Raw genomic sequence first — 16,313 nt, forward strand, 5'->3', positions numbered from 1 at the left:
AATGGGGTGCAAAGGAGTAAAATAAATAAATAAAATAAATACAGTAGGGAAAGAGGTAGTTGTTTGGGCTAAATTATAGATGGGCTATGTACAGGTGCAGTAATCTGTGAGCTGTTCTGACAGCTGGTGCTTAAAGCTAGTGAGGGAGATAAGTGTTTCCAGTTTGAGATTTTTGTAGTTCGTTCCAGTCATTAGCAGCAGAGAACTGGAAGGAGAGGCGGCCAAAGAAAGAATTGGTTTTGGGGGTGGCCAGAGAGATATACCTGCTGGAGCGCGTGCTACAGGTGGATGCTGCTATGGTGACCAGCGAGCTGAGATAAGGGGGGACTTTACCCAGCAGGGTCTTGTAGATTAACTCAAGACCATTCTTTAAACGGCTCAATCCACCACACTTTCCCTACAGACACTATCTTAAGTAGATAAGAGCCCCCCTCCTCCCCTCACGTAAAGAATCAGTCTTACCATGCTTGGGTATAAGACAATAATGCCCCCCCCTCACACACTCGGCTGTCTTAATGGTAGGATAAAGGGTTGGGGTGGCAGAAATGCTTACTGTCAACACAGAGCGATCAGGCTCTGAATTAGCTGAGATCCCCTTCTTAAGCTGTATTAAGGTGAAGCCCCTGCTGCACGCCTTACACATCAGAGCTCTCTGTGTGTGTGTGTGTGTGTGTGTGTGTGTCACAAGTCCATTCATAAACAAGTTGGTGTGGAGGCTAATAATAGCAGGCACCAGAGAGGTGAGCACTGAGCAGCAGAACAACTCAACAAAAAAGCGTTACCTGCAAACTGATAACATGTCATACATGTCTGTATTTTCTTCTAAAACATTTATTTCCAACATCAATGTGGCAACTGTCTGAAAGTTTGTCTGACAAAGTAGATCTAGTCATTGTTCAACATTGACAGAAGCTATTCAGGCCAAGTCAAGTGCCTCTCCCAAGAGGACACAAGTCGCCTTCTCCACCATAAGAAATGAAACTAACACTGTGGTGACTGGCATGTTTTCTTTAATATCTCACACATACAGTGGGAAGAACAAGTATTTGATGACCTGCATAATCGGCAGTGTTTCCTACGTACAAAGCATGTAGAGGTCTGTAATTTTTATCATAGGTACACTTCAACTGTGAGAGACGGACTCTAAAACAGAAATCCAGAAAATCACATTGTATGATTTTTAAGTAATTAATTTGCATTTTATTGCATGACATAAGTATTTGATACATCAGAAAAGCAGAACTTAATATTTGGTACAGAAACCTTTGTTTGCAATTACAGAGATCATACGTTTCCTGTAGTTCTTGACCAGGTTTGCACACACTGCAGCAGGGATTTTGGCCCACTCCTCCATACAGACCTTCTCCAGAGCCTTCAGGTTTTGGGGCTGTCGCTGGGCAATACGGACTTTCAGCTCCCTCCAAAGATTTTCTATTTGGTTCAGGTCTGGAGACTGGCTAGGCCACTCCAGGACCTTGAGATGCTTCTTACGGAGCCAGTCCTTAGTTGCCCTGGCTGTGTGTTTCGGGTCATTGTCATGCTGGAAGACCCAGCCACGACCCATCTTCAATGCTCTTACTGAGGGAAGGAGGTTGTGGGCCAAGACCTCGCAATACATGGCCCCATCCATCCTCCCCTCAATACGGTACAGTTGTCCTGTCCCCTTTGCAGAAAAGCATCCCCAAAGAATGATGTTTCCACCTCTATGCTTCACGGTTGGGATGGTGTTCTTGGGGTTGTACTCATCCTTCTTCTTCTTCCTCCAAACACGGTGAGTGTAGTTTAGACCAAAAAGCTCTATTTTTGTCTCATCAGACCACATGACCTTCTCCCATTCCTCCTCTGAATCATCCAGATGGTCATTGGCAAACTTCAGACGGGCCTGGACATGCGCTGGCTTGAGCAGGGGGACCTTGCGTGCGCTGCAGGATTTTAATCCATGACGGCGTAGTGTGTTACTAATGGTTTTCTTTGAGACTGTGGTCCCAGCTCTCTTCAGGTCATTGACCAGGTCCTGCCGTGTAGTTCTGGGCTGATCCCTCACCTTCCTCATGGTCATTGATGCCCCACGAGGTGAGATCTTGCATGGAGCCCCAGACCGAGGGTGATTGACCGTCATCTTGAACTTCTTCCATTTTCTAATAATTGCGCCAACAGTTGTTGCCTTCTCACCAAGCTGCTTGCCTATTGTCCTGTAGCCCATCCCAGCCTTGTGCAGGTCTACAATTGTATCCCTGATGTCCTTACACAGCTTTCCGGTCTTGGCCATTGTGGAGAGGTTGGCGTCTGTTTGATTGAGTGTGTGGACAGGTGTCTTTTATACAGGTAACGAGTTCAAACAGGTGCAGTTAATACAGGTAATGAGTGGAGAACAAGAAGGCTTCTTAAAGAAAAACTAACAGGTCTGTGTGAGCCAGAATTCTTACTGGTTGGCAGGTGATCAAATACTTATGTCATGCAATAAAATGCAAATTAATTACTTAAAAATCATTCTGGATTTTTGTTTTAGATTCCGTCTCTCACAGTTGAAGTGTACCTATGATCAAAATTACAGACCACTACATGCTTTGTAAGTAGGAAAACCTGAAAAATTGGCAGTGTATCAAATACTTGTTCTCCCCACTGTATAATCAATCTGATCCTAATGGGGCTACATGCATTTCATCAAAAGAAACCCGTAGTTCTTTTGAACTAACTAAAATAATAATCTGTATTTATAGCATTGTAGTGATATGCGAAGAATATACACTCAGATCTTTTTGACTCGAGAGAACATTTACGATCATCTTATCTATAGCTAATCTTGCTTTGTTAGACAAATAAAGATCTACTTTTTTAATGTGATTAAGTTGCACATTATCATGGTGATTAATTGCACTCAGTTTCGAGTGGTGAATTTAAATACTTCTAATTGATGTTATTTAGAGCACAAGTGGTGGCTCTAACTTCTAAGGTCACACTTGGCTCGGGTTGGAGTGATCTTTATCACGTGAATACCCTGGACTGGGAAATAGAACGTTACAGGAATTACATTGTTCAGGGGATGGGTGGGTGTTGATGAGGGTGGACGGACAAAGTTTGAATCACAGACACATAGTCACACCCCTCCCATATGGCACCATCCCCCACCTTTCCTCTCATTTCTGACAAACAATCTAAAAACAGGTCCCGGTTACCATGGTTACACATTGCGTGTACTTTGAGTGAGTATGTGAGTCACTGGTGTTATGTTCGTCAGTATGAGCAGTAGGCTGTGGGTGCAGTAGCCTCATGACAAGTGAGAAACGGCTACTCATTCATCAATGACTGCAGTGATTCAGAGGATAAACCACACAATAATGTAGGAATTAGGAGTGACTCTCCACTGAGTCTTAGCCAATGAGGCCCACTCAACTGTTATTTGTATGACAGTGCAGTGCCCTGGTTGGTTTTGAAACCAGTAAACAAACGCCTGGGTGCCTGATGGAGACTGCTTTGCCAATGGGATTCAACCTTTTGAAAGTTAACATTCCGATCCAGTAGCTGGCTTAAAAAGTGATGATGCAAAAATGTAGCCCTGTCATGCTCTTATTCTCTACTTTCCTCTATGTGTATGTGGAAAGGAGGAGGGTGGGGGGTCTGCTGTCTGGCTTCCTTTTTTGTGCTAATATAACAGAGGAAGGAAGTAGGCGCCTTGACATATTTTATAGGGAGCTTCCTGAATAAAATGATCTGAAGAAGGTGCAGGGGACTGGGGCACTTTAAGAGGACGGACACTTCCTGTGCAGCTGACAGGAGGTCTGAAATCATACCTTGTAGAATTCCCCCATATCACTCACTCCACCCAGAGAGGAGAACATCATAACACTGACGACCTTCGAATAGAAATAAATGTGAGCCTCACAATTGGACTACAAAGGTAGTGAAGTAGGACCCAGAGTAAAAGTATGTATGTGAATGGCCCTGTGTAGAACGATACTCTCACACATACATTCTCTTGATTTCTGTAGTCTCACCTGCAAGGCCTCACTCAGACTTCTCTTGTGTCCGTCCACTACCACAAAGGGCCTGGTCCTCTCCAGTGGCTTGCCGTGTCTACTACCATGGTGGTGCTCTGGACCTGGGGACAGGGAGAGATGGGATTCATAGGAAAATATTGTCTTATGTCCCTTGAGGCGCTATATTCAGATGAATAAATAACTTTGATACTATAACATCAGCGGATGGAGAAACTATTTTGTTAGTGCTAGTATTGAGCCTAAAATCTAAATTCTCAGCTAATGGCAACCTATTACCCAGCCCTAGTAGTCAGTGAACCCCCTTCCTCATGGGGCAATGCTAATTCTAAGATCAAGTCAGCCACATCTCAGATGGATATCCCTTAATAGTAAGGACAAACTAATGTGGTATACAGGCTTAGGGTAGGAAATCTACAATTTTCATTAAATGGTTTCAATATGCCAGGAAAAAAACTCTGCATCACAATCTAAACATGTACAATTCAAGATAATTGCACAAACCAATCAGTGATGCCGGATGTGCTTATAATAGCTCATGCTCTCCCTTTCTCAGCCCGCATATCTTCTGACTCCTTTCTTCACACACACATAAAACAGACACAGCTGCATTAACTTCAGTACAAGAGGCTCTGTGTCCCCTGTCCGTTCCTAGTACAGCTGTTGTCCAGAGCCTGTATTAGGCTTGTTATAGATGACTGGCTGGCTGGCAGGTGTCTCGAGGACTAAAAAGCAGCAGACCACCTCCCAATGCTCATTTTACAATATCCTACTGAACAAAAATATAAATGCATAATGTTTTCATGAGATTAAATAAAAGATTGCAGACATTTTCCATACACACAAAAAACATCTCTCAAATGTTGTGCACATGTTTCTTAACATCCTTGTAGTGAACATTTCTCCTTTGCCAAGATATCAAGAAGCTGATTAAAACAGCATGATCATTACACAGGTACACCTTGTGCTGGGGACAATAAAAGGTCCCTTTAAAATGTGCAGTTTTGTCACAGAATGCCACAGATGTCTCAAGTTGAGGGAGCGTGCAATTGGCATGCTGACTGCAGGAATGTCCACCAGAGCTGTTGCCAGAGAATTTAATGTTTATTTCTCTACCATAAGCCACCTCCAACATCATTTTACAGAATTTGCCCCAACGGTACTTGAACATGTGCCCTGCGACTGTCAAGCCAACAACTTAAAAGTTAAGCGAAAAGGTCTGAATCTCTTCACTAGGTGTTGGGTTTGACAGTCACTGAGCCAGGGTCCAAGTCCTGGTTGGGCTTACACCCAAATTCATTAGAAACATGTTATTATAAGTGTTTAGAAAGTAAAGGTATCAGATAAATATTAATTGTAATTGGCAGTGTTACATGCTAGGCTCCAGTATCGAGAGAGGTTTAACTGACTGTAGGATATGCCTAAAATGTCAGGTAATTTTGGATGCATTTGAGAGTGCCCAGGCAAGGACTGAAATTACATTTTAATGACAGTTCCTTTGAAGTTGCCTGGGCTAAACTAGGGTTACTACAAATACCTACTTGTAAGTGAGGAGTGGGACGATACTGTTGTTGCGTTCAAAGGAGACAGCTTCTCTTGTGGATTCTCCATCTCTGTTTTATTTGAGTTCAAATGACTTTCCGCCAGCAGATATTCCTGCAAATCGTTTTCGTTCAGTAATCCTAAACGGCTACTAAGTAACGTATTTGATTGAGTCCGGCGAAATGTAACAGTCTCGAGTAGCACCAATGTTACCAGAGCTCCAGATAGAAACATTGTTGCGCAGTGACATTGGCTCGTGTCCATCAATTAATCCACCTAAAGGATGTAAAACAAGGCATTCAGAAACGGAGAAAGGCAACAGGTTCTGTCGGAGGCAACTATGTGGCTACCTCAATTTGCCTACAAGGGTAAATGTCAAGCGAAAGTCCATGATAGGCATCCACAAAAGCACGCGCAGAGCAGAAGTGTTGCATGGGCCAGTCATTCGAACGTGTAACTTTATTTCAAGAGGCTTCATTTACCTGCGCCATTAGCCCACACCATAAAGTCCTGTAATAAACCTCTAAACAAGACCGGCCCGCTGTCTCTGGCCTCTGGCCGCAGTTATCGCAGGGTCATATTTCCAGTACCGTTACCTTCACACTCAAGAGCTACTACAACATATGTCCCTTCCGTAGCGGAGATGAGCCACTGTGATCTTGTTAAACTCCCAAAGTGCTATCCAGAATATCTTAATTCCTGAAAGGCAAACAGTTTCGCACATGCAAGACATTCGGGCAAAAGACTGAGTGCGTGTTTACAGCGATGGTGTAATCGCATTTCAACCCCCGTACAGGGCGGGATTTTCTCGTGTGCTTTAACTATTTACTGCCTGAATCTTTCTGCGCGGTCACATTCTAGACGGCCTTTTAACAAACCTTACACAACATTTATATATAGCAAATTTTAAAATAAAAATAAAAATAAATCGAATTAGAAAATCCTGCATTTAAGATAATTAAGTGTGACTAAATTATGCAAACGTTTACCTTACACAGACATAGGCTATTTAATCTGACAATATGTCATCCTATTGTCTGAACATCCCAAATAATTAGCTGGATCTCCAGTTGTCAATTGTCAGCATTGCTAAATAAATAAAACCTCTGGAGAAGCAAATGCTATTGTTATACATGTCTAGTCGATTTAACTATTAATTAGTTACAGGAAATAGAACTTTGGACAGGGATTCAAGGAATGAAACAATTTCCTTCAGAACAATACTTGAAAGAAATGAACCAAGATAAACATTTAACAGTGTGTGATGAACAACTGTTCATTCGGCAAGTTTGCTTTTATTGTTATTGAAGAAGATTGAGGACCAAAACCTGTAATGGGCTAATATGCTAAATATCTTTACTGTGTCTGCATGTGATTTAGGTGGTCACCCTATTGGACATAGTACATGTCTGTGTCTGAACAGCTTTCTACTGGATCCCAGTTACTAGTGGGGACACAGGCGTAACAGATCCTGCCCAGGTCCCTCCAGCACTGGGGACAGTAGGCCGCCTGGCAGCCTGGGACTGTGCACTCCACAGCCCGGTCACCCCTCTGCCTCTCCCCACACACACAGCACCACCGCAGCCTGCAGCCCAGCCTCTCCAGTCTAGACAACACACCAGACAACACCTGAGAGGGAGAGAGTGGATGTGAAGGGGAGAGAGACAGCAGAACAGTGGGAGGAACAGAGAGAGTGGGATGGGGAGAGTACAGGAGGTAGAAGGGGCAGTGTTAAATAACAGTACAATTCAATGAAAGGAACATATTTTCCCTAATTAGATTATTGGGTGTCGCAGGGCATGGAATGAAAAGCATTAGTGAAGACAGAAGAGGATAATACAACAGCATGTAAGACCGGATGGAGAGAGAAGGGCCCAGGAAGAAGAGTGGGAGGGAGGCTGCATCCCAAAGAGTTTGTCTGTGTTTGTTTAGATTCGTCTTGGACATCATTCCTGGAAAAGAGTGAGCCCATTTGGCTTCCAAATTAAAGGCACTGTCATTCTGTCATGAGTTCTCAGAGGTCACCCAAGAGCCATCCCATCAACTAAATCAGGAAATAGAAGGGTTCAAAGACCTTTAGGAAAATAAAGATGTTTAAACTCTGTTTAATGAGAGAGTAGTTAAATACACACAGTACGCACTGTTTTCTCTCTTGTTCCTAGCTGCATGAGTCGTGTCCGTTGCATTTTGGTGTATGAGATGCGCCTCTGGATCTGCAGGTTATAAAGGAACAGAGCGCGCCTCTTCTCCCGCTAACAGACAGGCAGCCACAGCAGAGGGTGGACAGACAGAGAAATGGGGCAGTCAGATAAATGACAATGAGCTAATATACTGTGTAGAACAGTAGGGCCACAGACAGGTAAGATATAGAAAAATTGAGACATGAAAAGATAATACCTTTTTTTTCTGCTGAATGAGATATTTGAATCACCCTGAACATGGGTACTAGACTTCACCACTGCTGTATGAACACTCAATACTGTCCACTATGAGGATGCTTCTGGAGCGATGAACACCTGAGGCCAGTTGGATTAGTCTGTGGGCTGCACACTTTCACCATGTTGCACGTCTCTCCCACATGCTTTACGTGCAGCAGCTTAATTTTGCTTGATTTGTGAAACTAACCCCCTTCAGAGAGCATAAGGGGAGGACTAATAACAGTAATGACACTTCAGCTGATTTAGTGCTAAGTGAAAAACACAGAGGGCAATCCTTCACTCTATCTACTATGTCAGTCTCTCCCCTCGCTGTAGTTTCTCTATAGGTGCTTTCACACTGGCATTTTCAACCCTTAAGTAAACCCAGGCAGCTATTCAATTAAGAATCTGGAATGGCAAAACACTTCTGGTTTTTCTTCCTACTTGATCTTACCATTGCACTCACCTCATCTGGTGTCCCATGTCTAAACCAGAAGTGTATTGGACCTCAAGGGCCAGATTTCAAACATGCATTTTCAACCCGGGACAGAATTTTAAGTGCTCAAAATGCCTTTGAAATGCTCTCCCTGTTGTGGAAATGCCAGCATGAAAAATGTCTGTATCCCACTTTCCCTCCGTTAATCTCTTACTCCCGCTAACTCTTTGTTTCTCTGCATACAGTATACACGCATTTTTCGCCCCTCTGTGCAGTACTGTAGGTAGGGCTTCAGTATGAGCAGAATACGTAGTGTCTAATGCTATTACAATAAGCTGCTCTCAGGTAAGCACTGCTTTACTCGACACACACGAGCCAGTGCATTTCTTACAGGATTGGGGGAAAAGGGCCACATTCACTCTGTGTACACATTGTGCTAAAGCCTATTGAATTATAAACTGGGTGGCTCGAGCCCTGAATGCTGATTGGCTGACAAACCCGTATACCACGGGTATGACAAAACATTTATTTTTACTGCTCCAATTACGTTGGTAACCAGTTTATAATAGCAATAAGGCACCTCTGGGGTTTGTGATATATTGCCAATATACCATGGCTAAGTGTTGTGTCCAGGCACTCCGCGATGCGTCTTGCCTAAGAACATATATGGTATATTGGCCATATACCGCACCCCCTTGTGCCTTATTGTTTAAATATACCTCAACCAGCAATGGTGCACAAGTTTGCATGAACAGTTATATATATTACGTCTGGATTAGGCTAGGTTTCTTCTTTTAGTCACGTTCCTATATGCATATGTGCTTGTTTATGAAGAACGTGCATCTTATAAGCCTAGAGGTTTCTGGACTTCATTTGTGTTCATTTCATTAAACCCATTGTTTCATTTGGAACAATTAAGGGAAATAAAAATTTAAAAAAACAATGTGCACAACTGGCCTTAATGAGGTAGCTCAGCTTACATGTTGAATTTCACACAAATAGTGAATGATGTAAATTAAGGCCAAGCTTTCTCCTGAACAATGATTTGTTTTATTTCCATTTATACTCAGCAGTCGACCCAGTAGCTGCTCCAATTTCCGGGGAGATATCTGTAAACCATCTATAAGAACTCCGGGGAAATCCACCCTTTGTGATATCCAGATCGACTGCAAAAACTAACAATATAAGGAGCGCTTCTACTTTGTGGGACATTGTATTCTTTGTTTATTTGGAGGTCGACCGACAGGACCCCACTGTTAGTTCAAACCTTCCCTGTGCCAATTCCACCAGGGATAAAAAAAAAGGGGGAATAATAAATGTTAGCCTGCCTATTTAAAATGTTACATAGGCTGGACCCAATGCCAACATGTCTATGTGCATGTTGTGTAGAGTTTAAATGTAGCTACTATTGATGTTTTGATCACAGTGGATGTCGTCACCTGTCTTGATACATTGCATACATTATTTTATGACCTTATAAATCTAGTTTATTTCCCTCTTCTTTTTAATTACCATACTGAGCAAAAATATAAATGCAACATGTAAAGTGTTGATCCCATATATCATGAGCTGAAATAAAAGTTCCCTGAAATTTTCCACACACATAAAAAGGCAATTTCTCTTAAATTCAGCACAAATTTGTTTACATTCCTGTTAGTGAGCATTTCTCCTTTGCCAAGATAAGCCATCCACCTGAAATGTGTGGCATATCAAGAAGCTGATTAAACAGCATGGTCAATACACATGTGCACCTTGTGCTGGGGACAATAAAAGGCAGCTTTACAAATGTGCAGTTGCCTCAGATGTCTCAGGTTTTGAGGGAGTGTACTCTTGAAATGGTGACTGCAGGAATGTCCCCCAGAGCTGTTGCCAGAAAATTGAATGTTTATTTCTCTACCATTAGCCATCTCCAATGTCGTTTTAAAGAATTTGGCAGAACGTCCAACCGGCCTCACAACCGCATACCACATGTAACCACGCCAGCCCAGGACATCCACATCCAGCTCCTTCACCTGCAGGATTGTCTGAGGAGGTGCTGATGAGTATTTCTGTCTGTATGTAAAGCCCTTTTGTGGAGAAAAACTCATTCTGATTGGCTATGCCCGGCTATGCCCTCCCAGGCCCACCCACATCTGCGCTCTTGCCCAGTCATGTGAAATCCATAGATTAGGGTGTAATTTATTTATTTCAATTGATGGATTTCCTTATATGAACTGTAAAATCTTTGAAATGGTTACGTATATATACACACACACCTTTCTTTCCACCCATTGAAAGACAGTTGAAACTTCAGAGAAACCATCCAAGTGGGTATATCAAATCAGAGCAATCAATCAGCACCTTGTGGCACGTACACTGTAGTGTAGGCTCTTAACAAGAGAACGTTCAATTATCAGATTTAAGAGCTGAGAATACCTTTAGAGGATTTAAGAGCAGAGGTTACCTTCAGATGATTTAAGAGCAGAGATCCCCTTTAGAGGATTTAAGATCTACATGTATGACTGGGACAAGGTGCTAATGTGAGAACTATAATTAACACAAATACTACAGATTACATACAGGCAAGCCTAACGTGCCGTGAATATGTTATACATTGTGTCATACATCCGAGTTACAGTATGCAGAGGTTTCGTTCAACCAAGAGGATGGTAGGTGTGGTTGAGAGTGGGCGTGTGTGGCCTCACCTTGGGGAAGTAGAAGGCAGCGATGACCCTGCGCAGGCGGTTGCTGTACACCTGCAGGCAGCACATCAGCGCCATCATCAAGAGGGGCACGAAACTCCACAGGTAGTCCTCTATGGTGAGAGCCCTCGGCTGGGGCAGACAGTCTGAGAGAGAATAAAAAGAGAAAGGGGGATTGTTGTTGATCTTGTAAATGTTGCCACGATTTGACTAATCTGTGGTCTCACTTAATCCTGATTATTAGCACATACTATGAGAATGCCCATTTTATTGTGCATGGATAACTCCTAGTTGTCATCCTGCATATGGACAGACATGTGATGCTAGAGTATATGTGTGTTCTATGCCTCTTGACAACACTGTCTAAACTATCTAGCCAAGACAAGGCTGTACACCACTAGACCAGAGCAGATTAGTGTTGTAGCCAGTAAGACAGGGACAGGTCAACACTAACTAGCCACAACACACACATCTGGCACATCAGTCTTTGGCACATTGAGCAGTGAGATAACAGCAGAGAGGCCACCTACGCTGGTTACTAGACTGCATATCCAGGTTAGAGGAGGTGTTGAAGGCCCCGATGGTCTTCCTCAGGAGCTTGGCCATCATGGACTGTCCTCCCACGTTGATGTCTATGTGGTGGCTGCCTGTGGAACACAGTGGCATGAGTTAACACAATCACACTGTGATAATGACACGGTACAGGAGAAAGTGTGTGTGAGACTCACTGGTGAGGGAGAACTTTGTGAAAGTGTGTCTGCGGATGATGTCAAAGATGTGGTGGAGGACCATGTCGACAGCCAGTAGCACACAGACAAACACAGCCAGAGAGACTACCTGCAGCATGCCCGCCATCTGTGGCCCAATGACACAGATCTGGGATTAGATTGAACTCCCTTTTGTGATTGTAAAAAGACTTGGACAAGTATTTTGATCAATCACAAGATTGTTCTTCTGTCTATACAACCCTAAAGTCAGCAAGGAGTGGAAAGATAGTAATGAACAAGTCATTGGAGAAAATGATTGGATTGAAATACACCCAGGAGAGATAAGCAACGCACCACTAGTTTAAGCTCACTGGAATGTATGGACAGGCTGCGAGGGTTGATGAAAAGGCCCCGCTCAGCTTTCTTCAAAGGTAACAGATAACGTTTGTCCTGAAATGTCAAATGTACATATCAGCTTCCAGACGTTATACACTCCCCTACGTATTTATTTGGACAGTGAAGCTAAAACAATTCATTTGGCTCTATACTCCAGCATTTTGGATTTGAGATCAAATGTTTTACATGAGGCGACCGTACAGAATGTCACCATTGATTTGAGGGTATTATCATACACTCGTTTTGCTGTTTAGAAATTAAAGCATTTTATGTGTTTAGTCCCCCCATTTGAAGATATAAGTATTTGGAAAAATTCACTTATAGTGTATTCAATTTTGTAAAAAATGTACTATTTGGTCCCATTTTCCTTGCAAAGAATACATCAAGCTTGTGACTGCAAACTTGTTAGATGCATTTGGTTTGTTTAGGTTGTTTCAGATTATGTAGTGCCCAATAGAAATGAATGGTAAATAATGTATTCTGTCATTTTGGAGTCACTTTTATTGTAAATAAGAATGTTTCTGAACACTTCTACATTATGCCACCATGATTACGGATACTCATGAATGAATCGTGAGTAATGATGAGTGAGAAAGTTAGACATACAAATTTCGCACACCCCACACAAACACTCGCCTCCCTGTTATCAGTAATGGTAAGGGGTTAGCATGTTTTGGGGGGCATGATCTTTGAGCAACTTACGCACAATTCATTCATGATTACCCATAATCATGGTAGCATCCACATTAATGTAAAATTGTTCAGAAACTATACGTAAAAGTGACTCCAAAAAGAATACATTATTTACCATTACTTTCTGTTGGGCATAACAAAACAAACTGCAAATGCATCCAACAAGTTTGTAGAGAGTCAGAAGCTTTATGTAGTCATTGCGCGCTAGGAATATGGGACCTGTGACACCTTTAAATGGGGGAGCTAAATGCATAAAGTGCATTCATTTCTAAACAGTAAAACAGATATGTATTAAAATATACTCAAATAAAAGGTGACATTTGATCTCAAATCCAAAATGCTGGAGAATAGAGCCAAATTAAACATTTTAGCTTCACTGACCAAATATATACGTTATCTTTTGTTTGCTTACTGCTCTCTTTCTCCTGGCATCAATCTGTCTGAAGTAGGTGGTGATGTAGATGTTGTCAAAGCGAATGTCTTGTGTATACTGCCTCGCATAGCCAAACGCTCTTCACAGGAAGGCAGAGAGCGAAGAGAGGCACACATGCGTTGATTACATTAGAAAGTGTATAAACACTTTATAAAAATAAACATCATCATGGTACTGCAGTGAGTCCAATGCAGGGGTGCATGACTTTAGTCCTCGAGGTCTGCAGTAGGCTGGCTTTCAACCTTGACTGATTCAGACCTGGGAAACTGGATGTATGGACTCTGGCCAATCACTGACAAAAGAAAAGAAACAGACACTGCCACTTTGGAGAACTAAAATAGCCAGCTTCTCAAAAAGCAGAACATCTACCACACCCCTACATTAGATAGCATAAATACACATGTCATTCCATCATATCTAACTGAGTTGCTGTGTGGTTGAGTAGGCTCACGAGGTGAAGATGGTGATGAAGGTGCAGGAGAGGAGGAGCTGGATGAGGCCCAGAAACTGGTCCAGAATGACCTTGGTCTCCTCGAAGGCTTTACTCAGACCCTCTGTGAAATCCTCCCGTAGGGCTGACACACCAAACACAGACTGCTGCTCCTCCTCCTACACACTCTCTCACACACACACACACACACACGAGGGAAAGGTGAAAGCTCAGGAACCGTAAATAACATCCAATTAAAGTATTGTGCAAAGTGCATCTTCAAAGGAGTAGGGCACAATACAGGTATTTTGAGTAGAGAAAACCTCCAAATGACCTAATTATGTGTAAACTACAGTCTTGTATTTCTTTCATTACTTAACTGCCTTGGTTTTAGTGAGAGCAGACAGAGGAGTTGGGCTGTACCTGCAGCACCACGTTAGTGCTGAATTCTCTGGACAGTGCGTCAATGGAGAAGTTGAGCTTGTCGAATGTTTGCCCAAAGTTCCCTTCCACTGGGATATCCTCCCTGCACCAGGGCTTCATGACTGACAGGAAAAGCAACCAAGCAAACATCATTATAATCAGAAAAGCATATCACCCCACTTGACTAAACATCTGGGCTACCAATGAAGTTGAACCCCTACCTCTCATGATGTCACAGAGGAAGTGGAATCTCATGGACACACACAGGATGTGGCTGATGACTGGGGCTTTGATGGCATCCATGCAGTCCTGCCACTTGACCTCAAACCACTCCCGACAGCGCTCTATCCCCTGCTCCACCACATCTGTCGCACAATGCAGAAAAATAGGTGAGTAATGTTAATACGTACATTCACAACTATTTATCGACCAATAACAACCAACTTCAATCTGCTGAATAGGTTTTTAAATGCAAACCAACACTCACTGTCACATCGCATCATCGTCTTTGCTGCATACAAATCCTGGGTGCTGTTGCCAGCAGCAACAGGGCCCTGTTCCATGGAGTCATAGCCATACTGCCCCATGACCTCATCCCTGATGCTCTGAAACTTCCTGCTCACACTCTTAGCCTCGTCCTGGAATTCCCCATTATCCTCCTGACCCAGTAAAGGAAGGAATGAAGGAAACGTTGAGGGCATATCCTTGAAATATCAGTTGATAATGTGAAACAAACCTACTGAACTAATACAATAGTGAACTGTGTCGCATTAGAGGATACTCAGACTGCTCTTAGGGCAGGTCTGCCGGTTTTGACTAGCAGAAGTGACTTTTCGTAGCAGGTTAGGATAATTAACGTAGCAGGTTAGGATAAATAGGTTTAGGAAAATTCTCATCGCAAATATATTTAGCTAGAACCAGGCCTGCCCTGAGAACAGTCTTGGTTTCCACTAATGCTCTTCTGCCAATAGTGGTCCACTGACCATGATAATGTGTAACTTACCACAATACCCTGTACCACCTGCATGAAGGGCTCCATCACCTCCCTCCACATGACCTTGCTGTGTTTGATCTGGAGCTCGATGTTGCACCCCATAGAGAAGGCCACATCCTGGACATTACGGTGGATGTTAGCGATTGGGCCTGACAGGATGATCAGAGGATTGCCGGTTTACACCACAGCGAAGCCATACTGCTAGCAATCTATTTGGCAAGTATCAAGGCAATACATTTTTTCCAGAGCTATTTTCAGTTTACCCCTATACAGGCCGTAGAGGACAAACAGCATGAGGTACGCCCTGCCACGAGAGCCGAGCATGCTGGGAAAGATCAGGAGGACCGAGCAGCGAAAGTAGGAGGAAAACGCCCCACCCAGAATACATACAGCTGAAAAACACACACAGAGCATGACTAATATGTTTCCAATTTGTTTACTTTACTGATTGACTCCAAACAGTGTTCAATTGCAGTACCATCATCTACTCACCAACAAAAGCATATCCTGCTAAGAGCCTGTTTACACTGGTCATTGAGACATTGTGGAAGAGACCCAGAAATAAACCTGGAGGGGAGAATTCACAAGACACGTTTTAATACAATGAACTGCTCAAATTATAAACTGAAACATTGTAGCGTTGTGGAATCAGTCGACCCTACCTGCACCGCTGAGAGCACCAAATAATGCTCCCAGGAAGAAACGAGCAACTGGGAACTCCTGTGACCGACTAAAGAGGAACCGGTGGGCAAAATCTGGCAGAACCCACCTACTGATCCTCTCCAAGGCTGTGACAAAACACACACAAACACGATAAGTATCAAATTGATCATCAGTGGCACAAACACCAACTCATTGTCTGGAATCTACTAACTGGAATGTGGTGCTTTTTTGAGTCTTCGGAGTTCACTCAAATGAACCATTATCACTGCCATTAAATAATTTTGCATCCACTCGTTTAGAACATGCTGGAAGAGGGAATAATTCCAGAAGAGGGAAGAACTCCATCCTGGTGACCTCATAATTCAACTTAGTTCTGTGGAGGCCTGCAACAATAACGATTCTCTAGTGACAGACTTAGAAATAAGAAAACAAATATTATGTCTATGGGGACAGCATAGCATACATGTTTTTTTTCAAAGGTTTGTGCAAAGTGGCCAAGCCGC

At 42.9% G+C, this 16,313-nt stretch overlaps 2 protein-coding genes across 3 annotated transcripts in view; both read right to left on the reverse strand.

Moving 5' to 3' along the window:
* Nucleotides 1–6,331, reverse strand: part of LOC139391737 (disintegrin and metalloproteinase domain-containing protein 15-like) — a 33,252-nt gene extending 26,921 nt beyond the window's left edge. The window contains exons 1-2 of one of the 2 annotated variants that reach the window (XM_071139255.1): nt 5,537–6,331; nt 3,996–4,099 (exon numbers count right to left, since the gene is read on the reverse strand). In XM_071139255.1, the coding sequence (XP_070995356.1) occupies nt 3,996–4,099; nt 5,537–5,801 (369 nt within the window). In that variant the 5' untranslated portion in view covers nt 5,802–6,331. The remainder of the gene's footprint in view (nt 1–3,995; nt 4,100–5,536) is intronic. The other variant, XM_071139245.1, reaches the window with a different exon arrangement.
* Nucleotides 6,332–6,926: 595 nt separating this feature from the next.
* On the reverse strand, nt 6,927–16,070 carry LOC139385251 (E3 ubiquitin-protein ligase DCST1-like). The gene is made up of 16 exons (XM_071130411.1): nt 16,022–16,070; nt 15,810–15,935; nt 15,640–15,714; nt 15,411–15,539; nt 15,157–15,296; nt 14,641–14,812; nt 14,375–14,518; nt 14,154–14,275; nt 13,752–13,909; nt 13,280–13,379; nt 12,133–12,228; nt 11,800–11,926; nt 11,602–11,718; nt 11,075–11,217; nt 7,670–7,789; nt 6,927–7,166 (listed from the first exon to the last, which is right to left on the reverse strand). Exons 1-16 carry the CDS (start codon nt 16,068–16,070, stop codon nt 6,927–6,929), a joined length of 2,058 nt encoding a protein of 685 aa, XP_070986512.1.
* Between the last annotated feature and the right edge of the window lie 243 nt (nt 16,071–16,313).

The sequence above is a fragment of the Oncorhynchus clarkii genome, chromosome 3 (genome assembly GCF_045791955.1).
Source record: "Oncorhynchus clarkii lewisi isolate Uvic-CL-2024 chromosome 3, UVic_Ocla_1.0, whole genome shotgun sequence".
NCBI lineage: Eukaryota > Metazoa > Chordata > Actinopteri > Salmoniformes > Salmonidae > Oncorhynchus > Oncorhynchus clarkii.

Coding starts and splice junctions, on each gene's coding strand:
- LOC139385251 (XM_071130411.1), bottom strand. CDS start 16,070: ATGGTTCATTTGAGTGAACTCCGAAGACTCAAAAAAGCACCACATTCC. Junction 14,813..15,156: donor AGGTGGTACAGGGTATTGTG/GTAAGTTACACA, acceptor TTACTGGGTCAG/GAGGATAATGGGGAATTCCA. Junction 14,276..14,374: donor CCTCTGTGACATCATGAGAG/GTAGGGGTTCAA, acceptor TTTTCCTGTCAG/TCATGAAGCCCTGGTGCAGG.